Genomic DNA, 24,076 nt, shown 5'->3' on the forward strand with positions numbered 1-24,076 from the left:
TGTGAATGGTGCTGCAATAAACATATGTGTACATGTGTCTTTATAGTAGAATGACTTATAATCCTTTACATATATACCAGTAATGGGATTGCTGGATCAAATGGTATTTCTGTTTTTAGATCCTTGAGTAGTTGCCACATTGTCTTCCACAATGGTTGAACTAATTTACACTCCCACAAACAGTGTAAAAGCTTTTCTATTTCTGCCGGGCATGGTGGCTTATGCCTGTAATCCCAGCACTTGGGAGGCTGAGGTGGGCAGATCACCTGAGGTTGGGAGTTTGAGACCAGCCTGACCAACATGGAGAAACCCTGTCTCTGCTAAAAATACAAAATTAGCTGGACATGGTGGCATATGCCTGTAATCCCAGCTACTCGGGAGGCTGAGGCAGGAGAATCGCTTAAACCCAGGAGGTGGAGGTTGCAGTGAGCCAAGATCATGCCATTGAACTCCAGCCTGGGCAACAAGAGTGAAGCTCCATCTCAAAAAAGAAAAAAAAAGAAAGAAAAAAAAAAGCGTTCCTATTTCTCCACATCCTCTCCAGCCTCTGTTGTTTCATGTTTTAAATGATCACCATTCTAACTGGTGTGAGATGGTATTTCATTGTAGTTTTATTTGCATTTCTCTAGTGGCCAGTGATGATGAGCTTTTTTTCATGTTTGTTGGCCACATAAATGTTTCTTTTGAGAAGTGTCTGTTCATATTCTTTGCCCACTTTTCAATGGGATTGTTTGTTTTTTCTTGTAAATTTGTTTAAGTTTCTTGTAGATTCTGGATATTAGCCCTTTGTCAGATGGAGTGATTGCAAAACTTTTCTCCCTTTCTGTAGGTTGCCTGTTCACTCTGATGATAGTTTCTTTTGCTGTACAGAAGCTCTTTAGTTCAATTAGATCCCATTTGTCAATTTTGGTTTTTGTTCCCCTGGCTTTTGGTGTTTTAGTCATGAAGTCTTTGCCCATGCCTATGTCCTGAATGGTAATTGCTTAGGTTTGCTTCTAGGGTTTTTATGGTTTTAGGTCTTACATTTAAGTCTTTAATCCATCTTGAGTTAATTTTTGTGTAAGGTGTAAGAGAGGGGTCCACTTTTAGTTTTCTGCATATGGCTAGCCAGTTTTTCCAACACTATTTATTAAATAGGGAATCCTTTCCCCATTGCTTGTTTTTGTGAGGTTTGTCAAAGATCAGATGGTTGTAGATGTGTGGTATTATTTTGAGTCCTCTGTTCTGTTCCATTGGTCTATATATCTGTTTTGGTACCAATACCATGCTGTTTTGGTTACTGTAGCCTTGTAGTAGAGTTTGAAGTCAGGTAGCGTGATGCCTCCAGCTTTGTTCTTTTTGCTTAGGATTGCCTTGGCCATTTGGGCTCTTTTTGGTTCCATATGAAGTTTAAAGTAGTTTTTTTCTAATTCTGTGAAGAAAGTCAATGGTAGCTTGATGGGGATAGCATTAAATCTATAAATTTCTTTGGGCAGTATGGCCATTTTCATGGTATTAGTTCTTCTTATCCATGAGCATGGAATGTTTTTCTATTTGTTTGTGTGTTCTCTTATTTCATTGAGCAGTGGTTTGTAGTTCTCCTTGAAGAGGTCCTTCACATCCCTTGTAAGTTGTATTCCTAGGTATTTTATTCTCTTTGTAGCAATTGTGAATGGGAGTTCACTCATGATTTGGCTCTCTGTCTATTATTGGCGTACAGGAATGCTTGGGATTTTTGCACATTGATTTTGTATCCTGAGACTTTGCTGAAGTTGCTTATCAGCTTAAGGAGACTTTGGGCTGAGATGATGGGGTTTTCTAAATATATAATCATGTCATCTGCAAGCAGAGACAATTTGACCTCCTCTCTTCTTATTTGAATACCCTTTATTTCTTTCTCTTGCCTGATTGCCGTGGCCAGAACTTCCAATACTATGTTGCATAGGAGTGGTGAGAGAAGGCATTCTTGTCTTGTGCTGCTTTTCAAAGGGAGTGCTTCCAGCTTTTGCCCATTCAGTATGATATTGGCTGTGGGTTTGTCATAAATGGCTCCTATTATTTTGAGATACGTTCCATCAATACCTAGTTTATCGAGAGTTTTTAGCATAAAGGGGTGTTGAATTTCACCAAAGCCTTTTTCTGCGTTTATTGAGATTATCATGTCATTTTTGTCATTGATTCTGTTTATGTGATGGCTTACGTTTATTGATTTGTGTACATTGAACCAGCCTTGCATCCCAGGGATGAAGCTGACTTGATCATGGTGGATAAACTTTTTGATGTGCTGCTGGATTTGGTTTGTCAGTCTTTTCTTGAGGATTTTCGCATTGATGTTCATCAGGGATATTGGCCTGAAATTTTCTTTTTTTGTTGTGTCTCTGCCAGGTTTTGGTATCAGGATGATGCTGGCCTCATAAAATGAGTTAGAGAGGAGTCTCTCTTTTTCTATCGTTTGGAAATAGTTTCAGAAGGAATGGTACCAGCTCCTCTTTGTTCCTCTGGTAGAATTCAGCTGTGAATCCATCTGGTCCTGGGCTTTTTTTGGTTGGTAGGCTGTTAATTACTGTCTCAATTTCAGAACTTGTTATTGGTCTATTCAGGGACTCGACTTCCTCCTGGTTTAGTCTTGGGAGGGTGTATGTGTCAAGAAATTTATCCATTGCTTCTATTTGTGTAGAGGTGTTTATAGTATTCTCTGATGGTAGTTTGTATTTCTGTGGAATCAGTGGTGATATTGCCTCTATCATATTTGATTGTGTCTATTTTCTTCTTCTTTCTTTTTTTCCTTATTAGTCTGGCTAGTGGTCTATCTATTTTGTTAATCTTTTCAGAAAAACCAACTCCTGGATTCATTGATTTTTTGAAGGATTTTTCCTGTCTCTATCTCCTTCAGTTATGTTCTGATCTTAGTTATTTCTTGTCTTCTGCTAGCTTTTGAATTTGTTTGCTCTTGCTTCTCTAATTCTTTTAATTGTGATATTAGGTTGTCAATTTTAGATCTTTCCCGCTTTCTCCTGTGGGCATTTAGTGCTATAGATTTTTCTCTAAACACTGCTTTGGCTGTGTCCCAGAGATTCTGGTACATTGTGTCTTTGTTCTCATTGGTTTCAAAGAACTTATTTATTTCTGCCTTCATTTCGTTATTTACCCAATAGTCATTCAGGAGCAGGTTGTTCAGTTTCCGTGTAGTTGAGTGGTTTTGAGTGAGTTTCTTACTCCTGCGTTCTAATTTGACTGTACTGTGGTCGGGGAGACTGTTTGTTATGATTTCCGTTCTTTTGCATTTGCTGAGGAGTGCTTTACTTCCATTTATGTGGTCAATTTTAGAATAAGTGCGATATAGTACTGAGAAGCATGTATATTCTGTTGATGTGGGATGGAGAGTTCTGTTGATGTAGAATGGAGAGTTAGGTTGGCTTGAGTTCAAGTCCTGAATATCCTTGTTAATTTTCTGTCCCATTGATTTGTCTAATATTGACAGTGGAGTGTTAAAATCTCCCACTATTATTGTGTGGACGTCTAAGTCTCTTTGTAGGTCTCTAAGAACTTGCTTTATGAATCTGGGTGCGCCTGTATTGGGTGCATATATATTTAGGATAGTTAGCTCTTCTTGTTGCATTGATCCATTTACCATTAGATAATGCCCTTCTTTGTCTTTTTTGATATTTGTTAGTTTAAAGTGTGTTTTTTCAGAGACTAGGATTGCAACTCCTGCTTTTTTTTTCTTTCCATTGGCTTGTAAATCTTCCTCCATCCCTTTATTTTGAGCCTATGTGTGTCTGCACATGAGATGGGTCTCCTGAATACAGCACAGTGAGGGGTCTTGACTATCAAATTTGCCAGTCTGTGTCTTTTAATTGGGGCATTTAGCCCATTTACATTTAAAGTTAATATTGTTATGTGTGAATTTGATCCTGTCATTATGATGCCAGCTGGTTATTTTGCCTGTTAGTTGATGCAGTTTCTTCATAGTGTTGATGGTCTTTACAGTTTGGTATGTTTTTGCAGTGTCTGGTACCAGTTTTTCCTTTCCATGTTTAGTACTTCCTTCAGGAGCTCTTGTAAGGCAGCTTTGGTGGTGACAAAATCTCTCAGCCTTTGCTTGTCTGTAAAGGATTTTATTTCTCCTGAGCTTGTTTACGAAGCTCAGTTTGGCTGGATATGAAATTCTGGGATGAAAATTCTTTTCTTTAAGGATTTTGAATATTGGTTCCCACTCTCTTCTGGCTTGTAGGGTTTCTGCAGAGAGATCTGCTATTAGTCTGATGGGCTTCCCTTTGTGGGTAACCCGACCTTTCTCTCCGGCTGCCCTTAACATTTTTTCCTTCATTTCAACCTTGGTAAATCTGAGAATTATGTGTCTTGGGGTTGCTCTTCTCGAGGAGTATCTTTGTGGTGTTCTCTGTATGTCCTGAATTTGAATGTTGGCCTGTCTTGCTAGGTTGGAGAAGTTCTGGATAATATCCTGAAGAGTGTTTTCTAACTTGGTTCCGTTCTCCCCATCACTTTCAGGTACACCAATCAAATGTAGGTTTGGTCTTTTCACATAGTCCCATATTTCTTGGAGGCTTTGTTTGTTCCTTTTCATTCTTTTTTCTCTAATCTTGTCTTCATGCTTTATTTCATTAAGTTGATCTTTGATCTCTGATATCCTTTCTTCCTCTTGATCGGTTCAGCTGTTGATACTTGTGTATGCTTCATGAAGTTCTTCTGCTGTGTTTTTCAGCTCCATCAGGTCATTTATGTTCTTCTCTAAAATGGTTATTCTAGTTAGCAATTCATCTAAGCTTTTTTCAAGGTTCTTAGCTTCTTTGCATTGGGTTAGAACATGCTCCTTTAGCCCAGAGGAGTTTGTTATTACCCATCTTCTGAAGCCTACTTCTGTCAATTCGTCAAATTCATTCTCCAGTTTTGTTCCCTTACTGGTGAGGGGCGTGATCCTTTGCAGGAGGCATTCTGGTTTTTGGAATTTTCAGCCCTTTTGCACTCGTTTTTCCTCATCTTCATGGATTCATCTACCTTTGGTCTTTGATGTTGGTGACCTTTGGATGGGGTTCTTGTGTGGACGTCCTTTTTGTTGATGTTGATGCGATTCCTTTCTGTTTGTTGGTTTTCATTCTAACAGTCAGGTCCCTCTGCTGCAGGTCTGCTGGAGTTTGCTGGATGTCCACTCCAGACCCTGTTTGCCTGGGTATCACCAGCAGAGGCTGAAGAACAGCAAAGATAGATGCCTGTTCCTTCCTCTGGAAGCTTTGTCCCAGAGGGGCACCTGCCAGATGCCAGCCGGAGCTCTCCTGTATGAGGTGTCTGTTGACCTCTGCTGGGAGGTGTCTCCCAGTCAGGGGGTACAGGGGTCAGGAACCCACTTGAGGAGGCAGTCTGTCTCTTAACTGAGCTTAAGTGCTATGCTGGGAGATCCTCTGCTCTCTTCAGAACCGGCAGGCAGGAACATTTGAGTCTGCTGAAGCTGTGCCCACAGCTGCTCCTTCCCCCAGGTGCTCTGTCCCAGGGAGATGGGAGTTTTATCAATAAGCCCCTAACTGGAGCTGCTACCTTTCTTTCAGAGATGCCCTGCGCAGAGAGGACGAATCTAGAGAGGCAGTCTGGCTACAGCAGCTTTGTAGAGTAGTGGTGGGCACTGCCCAGTTTGAACTTCCGGTGGCTTTGTTTACACTGTGAGGGGAAATCCACCTACTCAAGCCTCTGTAATGGCGAATGCCCTTCCCACTACCAAGCTGGAGCGTCCCAGGTTGACTTCAGACTTCTATGCTGGCAATGAGAATCTCAAGCCACTGGATCTTAGCTTGCTGGGCTCTCTTGGGGTGCGATCCGCTGAGCTAGACCACTTGACTCCCTGGCTTCAGCTCTCTTTCCAGGGGAGTGAACGGTTGTGTCTCACTGGCATTCCAGGCACCACTGGGGTATGAAAAAAAACTCTTGCAGCTAGCTTGGTGTCTGCCCAAGTGGCCTCCCCGTTTTGTGCTTGAAACCCAGGGCCTTGGTGATGTAGGCACCCAAGGGAATCTCCTGGTCTGCAGGTTGCGAAGACCATGGGAAAAACATAGTGTCTGGGCCAGAGTGTACCATTTCTCAAGGCACAGTCCCTCATGGCTTCCCTTCTCTAGTGGAGGGAGTTCTCTGACCCCTTATGCTTCCTGGGTGAGGCGACACCCCACGCTGCTTTGGCTCGTCCTCCATGGGCTGCATCCACTGTCTAACCAGTTCCAATGAGATGAGCAGGTACCTCAGTTGGAAATGCAGAAATCATCCACCTTCTGCAACTGATCTCCCTGGGATCTGCAGACCGGAGCTGTTCCTATTCAGCTGTCTTGCCAGCCTCTGGCCACTTCTAAGTCTTTATCAGTAAAATATGAGGGTTGGACTCAGAAACTCAAAACTCCTTTCCAGACTTTCTTAACATTCTTTGATTCAATGAATTTAATAGACATTTTCTTGTAATGGGTTCCACAGATCTTCATGCAGAATCCAGTGATACACGGGCAGCCTTAACATTACTCTTGTCTTGGTTTTCATCTGCCTTTCTATCCATTGTCCACATAGTGAAATTTATGTTCTTTGGTAATCATCATTGATCTATTATATTCTTATCTATTTAAAGCTGTATTCAACCATGAGCTTCTCCTGCCATAACATTTTTCTGGTTTCCTTTTAAGGTTACCATGTATTCAGCTATTTTAAAAATATTTCTATGGTCAACCAGTGCACTCTGAGTATTGTGTACTTTACTGGAAATTGTGTTGATGTTCCTGTAAATTTTTTTGTAATCCATATTTAATAATGAAAGGATCTCCCATTTCTCTCTCTTAAAGTAAAACCCGTTAATGTTTATCTATTATTCAAATTAAAACTTCTACTTTTAATGGAAATTTATTCATTTTTGTGTATCTCTGCCAAACTTTTCTCTATTGATATAACCCATTATTACAGACTTTTATCTTTTTTGGATACCATCTGAAGCCTCTTCCTTAAAAGCACCACTGGCAACAGACTCTCCTTTGAAATATTAATTTGTTAATTTTACACACGAATTTCATCAATTCTACTTTTTTACTTCTCTTTTGCAACTACATTTAGTATCATCGTATACATATAAAAATATCTCTTAATTCCTTATCCTTCTAATTTAAATATCAAATTTCAGATGTTATTTTTTTTTCTTTTCAGCTCTACCTCCCATTCTAAGCTACAACTGAAATCCCTCCCCTATAGCATTTTCTATCGTAAACAAAACAAAGTATCTTAGCCTTGTGAAGCAGTGCTCCCTAAAGGTCAATATGCGTACAAATTACCTGGGGACCCTGCTAGAATGCATATTGTAACTCAGTTCTGCATCTTTAACAAACTCTCATGGAATGTCAGGGCTCCCGATTTTGGGATTATGTTTCAAGCAGGAAGGAGTTAGGGTTTTCCTGTTCATAAGTCCTATTTTAAGGCGTACTTTCACCGTGTGTTTTTTTTATTGTCGCTTAATCCTTTTAATGTGTTCCTGGGACTCTTTGATTTAGTTAACATTTGAACAGTGCTTTAGAATTCACCAAGCATTTAAACACACAGTATCTCATTTGATACCCAGAGCAATCCTGTGTTGTAGGGTGGCTTAGGGTCCTGAAATTCAAGATTGTGCTGATAAACCTGTGGTGACAGAGTTAAGACAAGAAAAGATTTCTCCTCTGATTCTACATCTTTCTCCAAACTCTTTCTGCTAACATCATTACCTCCCACTTCAAATGTAAAGAGAGCCCTTTTCTCTCCCATCCTGAACAAACCACTGGTTTCTAACTAGTCACATTCTCTCCCTGAGCTTATGACTATGATCAGGAGAGCAGATCAAGCTTGGGCTCATGCCCATTCATGCGGCCCATTTATGAGGTGGGTTAAGAAGACCAGCAGCCCTTCTAGAACCACATGGATTATGGAATGTCCATTTTCCCCAAATGAGGGAGGGCTGTCCCAGAAGAAGGGTGCAGGGGTTATTGGGCAGAAAAATGAACACGTATCTGCTATTTTACCTCTTGATTTCCCAGTGCACACACGCGTGCACAGGCACACACACGCACTTTTGAAAACTTCCTCTCTAAACCTAATAACATTGCTCGAAAATTCACCCTCTCCCAGAGAAGAGATAGTAAAAAAATTTGTGCCCAGCTACTGTATCGAGCTACAAGGTCAAGATCGCTAGATAGTTCACAATATTCTCAATCAAGTTTAGAAATAATATTTCATGGATATATAATCATGAGGCTAAGTCATATGTTTTGCCTATTCACAATATTTAACAAAAGAAAAACCTTATACTCATAATAACATCTGTGATTTTTAAAGTGCACGCAGCACGCTCTATTCACCAGTTCAGAGCATAAGACACATTTTGCTGGACAGACTGGAGAGCAGGGGCCACAGTGGCCTCAGTTCCTCTGTCAGCCAATGTGTTTGACCCCAGGTTATGCTCTCAGGAAGGTTCTTCCTTGTCCAGTGTCCTCAGTGGACATTACTGAGAGGGCCACCAGAGCCTGACCATCTGGGAGCTGGTTCAATTGGCACAATTACAGGGCTTGGCATTTGCTTTAGGGATCGAGCAATCCCAGGGGTCCTAGACTTAAACTCACTTGAAACTTAGCTCATTTAGAACTTTAGTTAGATACTAGGAGATGTGGCTCCTGGGAACCCTGTTAGTTCCCAGAAATTTAATCAAATTTTTGAACTTTATCTCAGCCAGTGTTAGTTTTCTCTTTGTAAAGGGAGCTGGAACTCAGCAAGTCTACGAAGTAAAATGGTAGATTGCAGTGGCAAAGCAGAGCTCATCTACTTCCAGTCGAGGCTGCATCAGCCAGTGATGCTTTATGATGAGGGAATTGTTGCCTCTCATTTTTGGAAGAGGTCTGTGTGATCAAGCTTTCCCCATGAATCTTTTCTTCTGCACTTTCCCAATTCTTTTCCCTGGTTTGAATTAACATTACCCTGAGGCAGTAAATTCAAGTTTTGCAATTCAGCAGGGAAATAATTGGCCAAACCTCAAAAAGTCTTATATCCCTGGTTACAGGTTGAAAGATTTTATTTGCAAAATTTGAATGTTCTTTCCTTTTACACTTTCAGGTAGAACTTTACCAAAAATGGAAAAAAGTAGGCAAGACATCCTATTTTTTAACTTTTTTTTAAAGGAAGAACTTAATTGCTATATAGTCTAAGAACCAAGGATCGATGGTTAATAATGAACCAATTATGTAGCTACCTCTAGCCAATGATTGCCACTTCTCAGCTATGGATTAAAGAGTCATCATCCCTCCAACTATCCCTCTTACTCTTAGAGTGTGTCGCTTGCAATACTCACCCACCTCTATCAAATTTTGCAGGACAGAGATCTGAGAAGGGAACCCCGGAAACAACAAATGTTCATCATAGCTATTCTCAAGTTCCTTGGTTTTTAAGTTGTTGTTTGTTTTGCTAACCATTTATTTTTATAAATGAAAATATGTTCATTTTATCTATAAATAAAAAATGTTTATTCTCCCCATTCCTCTATTTTTTTTTCCTCTGTATTGCAGAGAAATTTTATCTTCTAATGGGATATCAGTCTGCTTTCTTACTGAGAGTCACTTTGTTCTGACAGGTCTCTTAGTGGCCATCTTATTGTAGTATCTATTTCCAAAGAATGTATAGGCAGAGAAACGTCTTTAGAATCCAATGCCCTGAATTCAACTTCTGTTTTAATAGTTGAGTAACCTTGGATAATCTTTGAGAACTCGTTTGTTTTTTCTTAATCTTGATCTAGGAAATGATCTAATAATACATTTCATGCTTTCCTTTTAACTCTATTAGGAGGATGGGTCACATACGCATCATACATGAAGATAGCTTTTCAATTGCAAATGTTCACAAAAGTTCAATTCTAGTTTAAAATAATCATATTAGTGTTATTTATTTTCTTCTTACTACCTTGGAATTCATGCAGTACTATTTTATCTCTTACTATAGCTCCCTCTCTTTTTTCTTATAATTTTAAGATCCTGCCTGTTTTTGGATAGATCTTCCTCTATATACTTTTCTTCATTCATTCTTAGCCCTGGAAGTCAGCCAAGGTTTCCCTTCCTCACTTTTATTATGACATACCCTTGGGCAGATAGTAAAGATAAACCTCTTTTTATTGCTAAAGTTACACTTAAGTTTCTTTTTACAAGAGAGTGGTTTGGCCTGGTTTTCTAAACACTGAAAACATTATTTCCAACTACACATCAGAGTCAGGTGATTTTCTTGAGCCTTCTGGAACATGTCCTTCCTGTCCCTTAGACCCAGCTACATCCTCTGTTTTTAAATGGAAAGCACTTGGCAAATAGTTAACCCTATTTGCTTTTTGCCAGAGTCCCATTTCATTTTTTAAGTTCTGGATGCAAGTTCCAGAACTATCTGCAGCATTTTCTGAAACATCTTTTAAAACCAGATTACAATATCTCCTTTGTGCACCGTTTCTCCTTGAAGAAAATGACCAGCATTTCTATCCTTGGCTTGCTGAATGGAGTAAAATCAAAGATTCTCCAGCATCCCTGGTTCTTTTACTCTTGATAGAGTTCCCAGAAAAAATCCTGCTTCTAAGTGAAAACTCTTGGATGAGAATAAGGGTTTTTAGGAGTTTTGGACTAGACTTTCTTCTTATTCCAAACCATCAGTTAGTTTATATTTAAACATAAGTGAGGCCTGAAGACTTAATGAGTTGAGAAATATTTTGGGATGCCCAGAAAGCAGTGATGAAGTTCATGGAAGTATATGCTTTTTAAAAACTGAAGGGAGCACTTTGTGACCAACCAGGTCACTGCTGTAGCAAAATATAAAATATGCCATGGTCAAAGCAGTGATGATTTCCTTTGGGTGGGGTTCCTAGAGATTCCAAGAAGATATCATGATATATGTGAGTGAAACATATCACCAGTGAAGTTCTGTCTGCCTGGCACTAACTTTTTACTTGACTTGAGTTGTAGGAGGAACAGACACCTTTACATATTGCCTCCCGCCTGGGTAAGACAGAAATTGTCCAGCTGCTTCTACAACATATGGCTCATCCAGATGCGGCCACTACAAATGGGTACACACCGCTGCACATCTCTGCCCGGGAGGGCCAGGTGGATGTGGCGTCAGTCCTATTGGAAGCAGGAGCAGCCCACTCCTTAGCTACCAAGGTAAGGAGAATGACATGATGACAACATGGACCAAGAGGATTCCTAAGTCATGGTCTTTCTACTCTACCACATACAGAATCAAGAACGTAGATCTCCTTAGGCCTTGACTTACTTCTTTCTCTACATATTTAAGATTCATTGTCTAAATGATTTAAGGGAATTGTGAGATTCCATATATCTTCAATAAAGAGTGCTGAATTTCATTCTAATTAATGCCAATGTTTCTAGGACAGGTATCTAGTACTCTAAGACGATTTTCATAAAGCAAGGACTACTTTTTCTTCTCTTTTTATTATAAAATCTATAATATATTCTTAAGAAAAAGATAAATGAAGTTCCTAAATACACTGAACTGGTAATACTAATGAGGAAGAGGGTACTGCATTAGATTGGCAGTACTATATTTGTTGTGAGTTGTAGTACCAGATCGAAGCTCACTTTACTTATGCATTTTTGCAACCCTACTATTAGCCACCACTTATTTGACATTCTCATTCCCATATTAGTTTCCAACGTTACCAACTACACTCTTGCTTGGGTATTTACAGTGTTTAAACAGAGCTGAGCTGGAAAATCACACCTCCTTAGTTGTTATTGACATCGAACAAAGAATTTGACTTATGTTCCAAGTTTCATGACAGGGCAGAGTAATTTTTCCTATGCTTTATACATGCTATTTGACATTCACAATGTGGAGATGACTTAGAATAAAACATGAATATACTCAGCTAATGAGAGCAAAACTGAGCCAGCACACGTGAATTTGTCATGGAGCAAAATAATTCCTACAAATATAACAGCGATTCAGATTAACAAAAGGACAATTTCAATTCTCTCATAATCAGTAGGCATAAGCACTGCATCCAGGAAGAGGGAAAGTTGCAAATATAAATTGAGCTAGTGATGTGGCATCTGTCCTCTTATAAGTAGGAGCAGCGCACTAGCTCTTATGGCTTATCTGGTTGCCTGTTATGACTTACCTGGTTGCCTATGGCTGTAAAAAGTATTTTGATATAAGAAATTGACAATTATTGAAGTTCTGAACTCTGAAAAGTTGAAAGGATTTTAAAAGTTCTTTAAAAAAAAAAAACAGAAACTAAGCAACAAATGTAGTAATAACCTGAGAGATTTGATAATTGTCTTGCCAGAGGAGGGTGTAAATCATCAAAATTAAGATACATAAAATACAGAAATAGAAAATAAAATGTAGTCTCTTATCTTTCAAAGATATTTAGGATTTAAAAAATATAACTATATCTATGGTAAATTAGCGCAATAAAATAGAATAAAATGTTAAACAGCATTTTTTTTTTTGAGTCAGAGTCTCGCTCTGTCACCCAGGCTGGAGGGCAATGGCATGATCTTGGCTCAATACAACCTCTGCCTCCTGGGTTCAAGCGATTCTTCTGCCTCAGCCTCCTGAGTAGCTGGGACTACAGGTGCCTTCCACCACGCCTGGCTAATCTGTTTTGTATTTTTAGTAGAGACGGGGTTTCACTGTGTTAGCCAGGATGGTCTCGATCTCCTGACCTCGTGACCCACCCACCTCGGCCTCCTAAAGTGCTGGGATTACAGGAGTGAGCCCCCGCACCTGGCCAAACATCATTTTAAGAGTTCAGCTGACTAGGGCTGAACAGTGGTTGATTCATCATTATTAAAGCCATTTAAGTGTTTCTAAATATCAGAGGGTAAATGAAGTCTTGGTGAGATTAACATAAAAGAAGAAGGTAGATGTATGACTCAAGAGATGCCTTCTGACTTTGGTTTTGTTATTCTACAGTAGATTTTATGTAGTTTTGTCTAATAATCATTTCCAAACTTATAAGAGTTGGATCACTATTCTAACAAGACTTTAAAGATAAGGAATTTATTTTTTCTTCCTCATCATGTAGTTAGTCTCAAAGAACTCTGTTTCATCCTGAGTATCACCCTAATCATTGTGTGCATTGAGTGGCGGGAGGAGAGCTCTAACCACAAGTGCTGGTTTATATGGACAATGCAAGAAAGAAGAAATACTTCCTACCTTTGTCCCACACTTGGAAAAACCAGAAGATTCACTCTCTTCCAAGAATTTATTAATACCAAATGTTCAAAAAAGAAGCAAAAAGAAAAACGTCATCTCATTTAAAAATAATTTGTCTGGAGACACCGAAAGGGCAATATTGCTTCTTGGGGGATATTCTGTATTTATGATGGGGGCTTAAATGGTCCCAGGATAAGCCATAGCTTACAGCACCTAATCCAGGCATATTTGCTATGTGTTTTACAGGCCCTGGTCGGTGTTAGAATTCCCCCACTCCCAGTGTAGTGCCAGAAGAGCATGTGGTTAAACTGTCTGGCCAAGAGGATGGATTTGACATCATGGTGTAGGAACTGTGCCATCCTCGAGATCTTAGTCCAGAGACTTATCTGTATTTATAAGACACTGCTAATTACAGAGTAAGGCCATTGGTTAGGCACGAAAGACACTGAATGTACATATATCAACATGTGTAGGAGAGCAGCCCTCTGAAAAAAGCTTTAAAGCTTTAGTGTGTTTAAAACTCTGGTGTTAATCAGCCCAACATCATGCCAGAAGTAGAATGTGTTTTACAAAAGCAATTGGTCTTCTAGGCAGTGTGAGTCTTCTGGGAAAGGGGACAAGTCAGGATGGGAGTTGCTTTATAATAGTGCATGTTTTTTGTTCTATAGACCATTTATCTTGCCATTTCTGCAGAAAATATGTCAATTAATTCACGAATACTTGTTTTTACTATGGCTGCCAAAATATCCTAAAATTTAAATGAATTTGGAATTCAGGTGTTACAAAAAGGATTGCAAGAAAGAGAAGGAGGGTTGGAGAGAAGGCAGCTGTTGTTTCAAGTCTATTAATTTTAGAGGCAAGAAAAAGATTTTTTTCCCCCATTCACAAATTGGAGCCAGTTTACTGACACTAGTGGCTTTTAAAAATCCCAAACCTATAAAGTCAGATTTCGGTCTCCAAGCCCTTAAAATAAAATTTCTTTTGTTCAGTCTATCAAGCCAAACTTTTGTATGTTAAATTTTATTCTTTTTCTTTGTCCTTGTTCATGGCTAACAGATATAATGCTACCAGTATTTTTTTCCAAATGAAGAATCAGTATAGTTTGCTTAATATGTTAACAGATAAACATATTTTGTGAGGAGTTACAATAATAAATACGATTTTACTTTTGTTTCTCACATTTTCAGAAGGGTTTTACTCCCTTGCATGTAGCCGCCAAATATGGAAGCCTGGATGTGGCAAAACTTCTCTTGCAACGCCGTGCTGCCGCAGATTCTGCAGGGAAGGTAAAGATTTTCTATACGTTATAATTATATAAGAGTCAAGGTGATAGATTAGGAGATCTGTAAAGACATTTTTCTCACTTCTCTGAAAGGAATGTGAGAGCACCTGATGAAACTATACCAAATAGACATGGTGGCGATGTCTTCCGTGACCGTCCATGTACACACTGATTCAGAAAGCATTTTGAGCTGTGCCTCAAAGTCTTGTCACAACAGCCCCAGAAGTCTGTATATTAAGAAGGATCCCTGCAATGTTAATGTAGTCTTTCTTACATAGCAGTTTAGACCTTTATACATTGTGACCATCGAGATGCCCTTTGCTGGTGGTATGCTCATTTTCAATTTTAGTTATGTTTTTAATATGAAAATTATTGGGGATTTGTTTATTTTCATTCTTTTTTCTATTGACTATATTAATTCATTAACATGAATGTAATCAGCATCAGTTTCCAGGCATCCTGGTAGCTTCAGGGCAGCTAACCCTAATTTATTAATGCTGAAACTTAAACACACCCTTTACAGAATGGCCTTACCCCGCTCCATGTTGCTGCTCATTATGACAACCAGAAGGTGGCGCTGCTGTTACTGGAGAAGGGTGCTTCCCCTCATGCCACTGCCAAGGTGAGGACCACAGAAAAGGATTTACAGACATAGGGTGTAACTATCACCTGAAAACACATGAGAATTATCTTTTAAACACATGGTATAGTATAACTGCGACTAGACCTGGCGCTAGTAGTTTTGGTATTGACACCCTTTTTTTTCCCTTGTATTTCCACCAGTTGCGTCTAGAAAACCTTTTTTAAGATTTTTAAAGAGTCAGCAAATATTCAGGGGGTGTGCCTATAAACCAGTAGAGATGAATCTTATCGCTAACATTCTGTGTATTAGAGAATGAAGTCTGAATTTTGAGAAATGAGAAATAAAGTCATCAACATGTTTTCCCTTCTCTCCTATAAACCAAATGCTGTGATTAAAATGTCCTTTTATACTCTCATTCTTTCAGACTTCAAACTTCTATTTGTTTCTTTGGGTTTTTTAAAATGTTTTACCTGTGTTAACTGTAGCATGGATCCCTCTAAGTCCCTAGACTTGGGGGTGGCGGGGGGGATGCTTTTTCGTGTACATCTAGCACCAAATTCCGAAACAGCTCCAACTAAGACTTGTACTTATGGACAGGGCATTTCCCACCATTTTAGTTGGCCCCTTATTAAACTGAAAATATATATGAATGTCGTATAATGCATAAAGTCCTCATTGCGTCTTTCGTTCATGAACTCAGCACACCTATTTTGAGAACACGTCAGGGTTTATTTAAAAAATATTGATCGTAATGGGAAAATATGTATGCTATAATAGACAACATAATAAAACAACTGCCACCATTTATTTGCCAAACACTACGCCGAGCACTTTACAGCAATATCTCATAATAACCCCATGAGACTGGTATTCTAATGATCTCCATTTTGCAGATGAGAAAGTGAGATTTAAGTAGGTTAATTTTCCAAAGTCATCTGAATAATACGTGTTAGAGCTTGTACCTGTGTTTGACCTCAGGCAGACTGACTTTAGAGCTGATGCTCTTAACCACTAGGTCCTTTGTGTCCCAAAGCAATAGACAGAGATTTATTCCATTCTATTATACAAGTATATACATATATACTCATATGCCTATTTAAATTATGCATATTATAAATATAAAATAGGATATATACAAAAATATGTTCTGTATAATATATATTTATATATAAATATGTTATATATAATATAAATATATAACTTTGTACACATACATACATATACATCTATATATATTTATATCTTTTTGATGCCAATAAACAGTTTACAATACAGTACTTGAACTGTCAAAAGAGGATGCCAAATGTTCATAATTATCCTCACTGTTCTTACTCCTCTTTTTTTCTAAAACCTCATCAATTCTACAAATATTTTATGTCTTTTTTCACACTACTAGAGTAGTGTTCGTATCATATTCATTTGCATATCTATGAGGTGTTTAATAACATATGTGAGTTCCCAATAAATTTGCATGAAAGAATGAAGATTGAGTAACTATGGAATAAAAATATATCTGCTCACTTAACATGGCAGCATTTTTTTTTCGTAAGCTTTCCAGGCTGACCATTCTCAACATAGATACAAAAAACTTCATCAGTACTCATAAGTACTTTCATTGAACTCTTATGATGTGCAAAGAAAGGATTATAGGTACTCAATGGGAGGTAAAATTGTAAAACGTGTGATCTCTTTCCACAAGGGACTCTCAATCTACTTGCAAGAGAAGACCTAGATTATAAAATAATGTGTATGGTTTTCCTAAAGAGACAAACATAGCCTTGATTTCTAGCCTCTACCTTGTATGGTCGTTAATCTTAGGCATGCACATACCAAGTTCAGACGATAACGTAAAGCATTTCTCTACTCCAGAGTCCACAGTAGGATGGGTATTCTGGGAATGCCTCTCTAGTGTCTTTCACTTATCTGCCCCAGCCTGTCAATGAACATGAGCCCTTCATCTTTAGGGCAACTCCTAGAGGTCTCCAGATGGTAAGATCCCCATGGTAGTCTCCACTTTAGACTCTCTTTCTGCTCCTTATAATGTCCCCTCTCCTCAACACGCATGGTCCTTTAGCCATGAGAACTCTGCTTCTTTCCACCAGAGTCCAGAACCTTCTCTTAGTCTTTATTGGGAGTGCTGCAATTATTTGAGTCCAAAAATGTTTCCTCTTTGTGGAGTAAGAGGGCTTTTCAGATCTTGTATGTTGAGTACCTACCAGACAAACCTCCTCCACTGCCAGAATTGACACCTTCTTTGATGGTCGCTTATGTTGTTTTGCTAAAATGTCCCTTTACCTGACCTTAGTAGAGTCCATGCTGTAGGCATGGGGGTAATTGAGACTAAAGAAACACATTGTAGCAAAAAGAAGTTGACTAAACTTACTTGGTCCACAAAAATCTATGTGTCCTTTTTTTCAACAGAGTCTATGGACACAAATACAATATTTTGAAGCATCCGGGACCTCTGATCAAACCCTGAAAAGGCTTCCAAGCTGAATTTCCTTCAGTTGCTTCAGGAGAAACATTAGTTGTCAAAAATGAAAGAGACTTATTCTTGCTTAGAGAAATGGGGACAGAGTAGATAATGTAGGGTTGTGTGAGAATCAAGATTTGATGATGGCTCATAAAGACATTTAAATTCTCAAAACACTTTTTTATTTTTTGGTACACTTTGCAGTTAGCTTTAAGGAAATAGTATGACATAAAAATACCTCTCATGTTTGATTACAGGCTCAAGCCTGTAATCCCAGCACTTTAGGGGGCCAAGGTGGGCAGATTGCTTGAGCTCATGAGTTTGAGATGAGCCTGGGCAACATGGTGAAACCCCATCTCTACCAAAAATACAAACAAAATTAGCCAGTCACAGTGGTGTGTGCCTGGAGTCCTCGGTACTTAGGAGGCTGAGGTGGGAGGATCACGAGCTCAGGAGGTGGAGGTTGCAGTGACTGAGATGGCACCACTGCACTCCAGTCTAGGTGATGGAGCCATACCTTGTCTCAACAAATAAATAAATAAATCATCTCATGGTAATCTCACAAGAAGCACTTGATCATTATGCTGTCTTTCCCTTCAGCATGTCGCTGAGGGGAAAAGCTACAGTTAATGGCAAAGCCACTGTTGTTAATTTCTATCACACATTTCAAATGGAAAATTCTACCACATTTGATAAAGAAAAGGAAATGAAACAATATATATTGCAGACTTACAGTTGTTCCACATTTTTTTTCTTTTAATTAAGTATGGGGTTTAGAGTTTTGTTCTTGTAAGCAGAGTATAGTTATCCTGACCCTCTCCACAAACTCCCACCCGAAATGAGCAGCCTCATATTTCTACTTTTGAAGCAACAAGTTATGAAGAAGGGGAGATCTAGGATTTGAACGGACCACAAAACTAATATAAGCTAATTTTGTTGTTGAATATATTTTAAATTAGAATTGAACCCATTAAAGACAGGGATCATGTCATGTTCACCATTGTATTCCCACACCTAGGACACTGCTTGGCATATGCTAGGCACTCAGTAATATTTGTTGAACCAGTTTAAAGTATAATCCAAACAGAAGTGTATTAGTTGGAGTATTATAATAAGATAATAGAAATAATTCCATTTAATTCTTTACGTTATAAACATATGTGAAGTGTAGCCTTGGTTCCAGATAGCACATACAATTCAAGAGCAATATTGACAAACTAGAATCAGCTCAGAACAGAACATCCTTATAGGGAGAGATCTAGAAATGGCACTTCCATCAGCAATGGTTGAAGAAATGGAGAAAATTAGCCTGGAAAACAAAACACTAAAGGTGGATATGAAAATCATCCCCAGATATTTAAAGGATGGTCATGTAGAAGAGGAACCTGGCTTATTCTATGTTGCTCTTCAGGAGAGAAGCAATATTATAAAGAGAGAGTTTTCAGCTTTGGAGCTTTGATGTCTATATCTGTCTTACAGTAGAATGGGATACCTTGTGACTTTTATTGTAGAGATTTGGTTATTGTTGAATGGAAATGTGATGACTAAGAGTTTGGATTAACTGTAAACTCACTTTTAACTCTTCTGTTGATTAGAGATTTTTATTTCCTTTAGAGATACATATTAGAGCAATTGCTAATCTTACCCTATATGCGTGTGTTTTATTTTTGTCTTTTTTAGAATGGCTATACTCCTTTACATATTGCTGCCAAGAAGAATCAAATGCAGATAGCTTCCACACTCCTGAACTATGGAGCAGAGACAAACATTGTGACTAAGCAAGGAGTAACTCCACTCCATCTGGCCTCACAGGAGGGGCACACAGATATGGTTACCTTGCTTCTGGATAAGGGAGCCAATATCCACATGTCAACCAAGGTATTCTGTCATTTCTTGCTTCAATCAAGAGTGTTTTGGATGCATGTAAACAGGAATCAATCACAGATAGTTTGAAACAAAAAGGAACAATATATTAAAAAGAAATAGGGATAACTTACAGACCCCAAGGACAGGAAGGGAGTCAAGCCTTACGAGAGATTAGAAAACCATAAGGAAGCAAGGGAGAGAGACTCTCTGTATGGCAACATTTTGGCTTCTTGACTTTTCTATGCAAGTCAATTTTATTCATCTCTATAGCCCCGCTTTCCTTGCATCTCTGTGTGTGTTTAAAGAGGCTACCCTGTAGCTCCCTATGTTAACATCACTATAATTGCTCCAGTGTCTGCTGCTCCTCATTCTAAATTTCATATATATATATAGAGGAAGAACGGTTCCATCTGGGGTTGTAGCTTAAACAACTGCCTCTAAGCTGGAAGGCCCATGTCCACCACCCAGGGCATTCTTTAGTCTTGCTGGGCATCTGAGGCACCTCTGGATAGTAGAGAGGAAACGCAATAAAATACAGATTTTTTGAGTCAATGTAAGCCTAGCTTGAGAGGTTTGGTAGTGGTGGTGAGAAAATCTTTTTTGTTTTTTTAATAGAGCACATCAGTCATTTTAGCCTTTCTCCACGGACTGGCCTCTGTAGACCTCCACATTAATTATAATAGAATGGCAGTCAAAGATACAAGGGAAAAAATTCACATATAAAAATATATATTTTTTACAAGTATATGTCTTTTGATACATCTATCCATCCATCTACCTAAAGATCTATAGATCTATCTAACTTTCTATCTTACACTTATATACATATACTCTGCTATAGCCAGCTGCTGAGAAACACAGAATTCGAACCTGTGTTTATTAAGTTAGTTTGTCATTTGATGTCTTGATGCTTTTTGTAATACGTTATATGAGCTTAGTGAAAATTAAGTTTCTTAGCTCTTTCCATAAATATACAAATACTCTATGTTTTCTACATTCCACTGTTAATTGCTACTTTTAAAGTATCAGTGATAAGTTGATTTTAACGACATTTGTAAATAGGTTGTGTAGCATGCATCCTTTAGGAAAAGCTCTGAAACAGGCAGGTTGCCTTGAATATTTCTGCAGTCCTAGTCTATTTCCTTGTCACTCGGAAGTGTTCCTGTACATCCCCTGCCCTTACTTACTTCTCTGGCCTTTATAAAAAATCCCCACAAATCCTTTTTTAAAGTATGATGAGAGCAAATTATAGGGTTAGTCTTCCAAAGGATAGTTGCATTTTTACAAGAATGAACACGATAAAGCCTTATAGTGAAATTCAGTGTATTAGATGGACAATCATTACAATCTAGGACATGGACGTCCTTGTGACTATTGACGTCTTGTCATTCAGGTGGTCATTTACCCTGTTGGAGAAAAATCTGATCATGAAGCATAGAATATTTTATTTAATATTAGTGTATGAAGGGCATATGTTTACTCTATTAATAACAAATAAATCTTCACTTGAAAATAAGCCAAAGAAATCCATAAACAATTCAGCAGTATTTTGAGTAGGATTAAAATTCAGATAGTTCATGAAATGGATCTTACAGTGTTTCTGATGGTGTTATTTTTAATTTATAAAAATGACAGGTACATACCTGAAATCAGTTCACTGTGTTTTCCTTTATGGTATTCTTCTAAATACATTACTTTCTTTGAGAGAGTTTTAGCAGTTAACAAATATTTAATGAATATTTTTGAGTTGCACACTCAGCAATGAAGAAAAACATTCAATTTTGAATCACAAAGTAATTTTGTTATCTTTATAACAATGATTTCAGTAGTACATTTGAGTGGTGTCCTAAACACATAGTATATTTATCACTAAAGTAAAACTTCAGTAAGTTTGTGCAGATATATCTGAATAATAATACAATATATAAAATTTACATATAAAACATATAACCTTGCCTTTTGGTTAGAATTATAAGATAAAGCAACTATAAAAATATCTCAGAGGAGAAGCAAAACTGATAAAAAACTTTCCCATTGCTTTTGAAGAAAACATATATTCTTTTCTTTTTAAGGCCAACTGATATCAATAATTTCATATTCTCCAAATGATTATTTCACATGAAGAACTATAATTTCATATTTTCACGTGAAGAACTATAATATAGAAATGATATCATTATCCAATCACCATCTATCATAAAATAAAACCAAAAAAGATCAGTTGTTGAGTCCACCAGTGTGTCTTAGGAAATAAATTACTTTTTTTTTAGAAGAACTGCTTCAACACTTCCTATTTTCTTGATTTATTAGAAAAGTTTTTTTTTGTTTTTTTTCCAGAAACCTTTCAAACAGTGTTTTTCCTCTATTCTCACACTACCGCACAACAATCATCAACACAGAAGGCTTCTGGGACCAAATATGTAGAGGTTTTCCCCACATACTGAGCAGCACACACCAGCTGGGTGTCCTCCAATTCAGTTCCAGCACTGTCTATCTGGAGAGAGTGTTAGATCCCTTCAGTTGAGGGCTCAGTCCCCAAGACTGCCCTCTGCACTGACACTAATCACAAGTCTGGGCCTCTGAACTTCTGACCGACTGGCTTCAAGTTGGGGTTCCCAGGACACTCCCTTTGAGTTCCATTAACTCACTGGAGTGGCTCACAGAGCTCACAGAAACACATTTACAGTGCTTACAGTTTCTTATAAAGGATGAAGAAACTTACAAAGGATGAAGATGAAGAGACACATAGGGAAAGGTATGAGGGAAGGTACACAGCTCCCATGCCCTTCCTGGGAGCACCACCCTGCACAAGGAAGCTCCCTGTGTTCAGCTGTCCAGAAGCTCCCTGAACCCTGTCCTCTGGGATTTTATGGAAGCTTCATGATGTCAGCATTCATTCCCCCAGGGTATAGGGTGGGACTCTCTCTCTCTCTCTCTCTCTCTCTCTCTCAGGAGGGTCTTATGACCCATGAATGCTGTGGGGAAGATTAGAGCCTAGCCTTGGGGAAACCGAAAGGAGACTGGGGAAGGTGGGAGATACTTTGTTTCCTGAGGCCTGCCCCTGAGGCCTAAAATGCACAACGTTATAACAAAAGACTATAGTAAGGGCTCTGGGAGTTATGAGGCAGCAACTGTGGACAAAAACCTATATTCACTGCCGTTTACATCCTTTGATTTGGATATGCAAGTTTACCACAATAAACTGCAGAGATTTTCATACTGGTTGTTAGTTTGTAATCTTGCATGGCAGAAAATCCATTCTGCAAATAGAGTAGAAAGAAGCACACATATTTAAAAAGTCATCAAAAATATCTTTGAGATTTGATGATCACTGCATGTAATGATCACTTCAATAACATTTTTAAACAGACTATCTCTGTAAAGAGAAATATTCTTATGTTTGTTATTTTAGTAAGGAGAAAATTAAGACTCTTGTTTTATCCTAATATTCAGATTTTTTATACATTAGGATTAAATAATATTTGTTTGGAAGAGATGAAAATTTTAATAGAAAAGGATACGCCTTCTATCTCACCCTGTGTTTATGAAACTCAAAGTTGAGCTCACCCAGAGCTCTCAGGATTAAAAAGCCCCAGGCCCACAAGGAAAAAGCCTCCTCTCAAGTTGTAGAATGGTTTTCTCTCTGTAGGTTTCACTTACATTTTTGAAATAAGTTCAGTGTACTTTTTGATTTCCAGAAGTAGCACCATGGCTGGAGATCATGAATTTTGAAGAACATGGCTTAGCTTTCTCAGCCTAAGTGCTAATGCAGGAGAGTGGGCCTGAAAAGTTGTGGCCAACAGGGCTGGTCAATTTTGATCAGATGTAAAGTGGGGAAGAGGTGCTGACTCAGAGTCCAGGTAGTCACCTCAGTCTATAGCTGCAGGATGTCCAGGAAGAGCATAAGTATAGTAGGCATTTGAACAATAGTGAGGGGAGAGAAATATACAGTATAAATATATTGTAGGCTAGAATGTAAGCTCTATAGAGACAGAAACTTTTGTTCACTGCTGTATTCAAGTGCCTAGAATATGAACACTTCATGACATATGAAACATACTCAAGAAAACATCTGTTAAACATGTAAATGATGTAGTAAGGCTACCCAACTGTGACATTGACTGAACAAGCCACTTTCCTCCCTCTTTTCTCCATGCCTTCCTTTTTTTATTATTAATTCATAACTGTACTTTAATTGGATATTCAAATAAACAAAATAATTACTTGATGTATGTATACCAAACATGTTGCATAAAACTGGGCAGTTTATGGTGCTCTGTAAATAATGAGGTTACTTTAAGGTAACGTTTAACGGAACCTCCTGAAAAGTATACTCTCTTTGGGTGCTAGAGAAAGTTTTTCTGAACTCACTTCCTGTAACTGTCCATTTTTTACAATGATATAATATTTTGTTGATAAACTATAGATGATTATTATGCTTATAGGTGTAATAGTTGGTTGATCAGTTATTTAAATAAAGAAGTTGGTACAACAGGAGATCTAGATGGATTTGAAATAAATATCATTTGAAAGCTTATTATTAGCTGTGCTAGTTTGAAGTCTCACATCATAATATAAGAACCTAATATAGAAAATGTAATTTGCCTTATGTGTTGATCGACTTGGAGCACATGTCTTAGATGAAATGTCATTAATTTAGAGAATTTACCTCAAATATCAG

At 38.2% G+C, this 24,076-nt stretch overlaps 1 protein-coding gene across 50 annotated transcripts in view; it reads left to right on the plus strand.

The window, feature by feature from the left end:
- Positions 1–24,076, plus strand: part of ANK2 (ankyrin 2) — a 686,172-nt gene that overhangs the window by 565,866 nt on the left and 96,230 nt on the right. For all 50 annotated transcript variants that reach the window (XM_073017561.1, XM_073017562.1, XM_073017565.1 and 47 more), the window contains 4 exons: positions 10,971–11,168; positions 14,379–14,477; positions 14,997–15,095; positions 19,210–19,407. In XM_073017561.1, coding sequence (XP_072873662.1) covers positions 10,971–11,168; positions 14,379–14,477; positions 14,997–15,095; positions 19,210–19,407 — 594 coding nt within the window. The remainder of the gene's footprint in view (positions 1–10,970; positions 11,169–14,378; positions 14,478–14,996; positions 15,096–19,209; positions 19,408–24,076) is intronic.

This window comes from Chlorocebus sabaeus, chromosome 7, assembly GCF_047675955.1.
Source record: "Chlorocebus sabaeus isolate Y175 chromosome 7, mChlSab1.0.hap1, whole genome shotgun sequence".
In the NCBI taxonomy this organism is placed as follows: domain Eukaryota; kingdom Metazoa; phylum Chordata; class Mammalia; order Primates; family Cercopithecidae; genus Chlorocebus; species Chlorocebus sabaeus.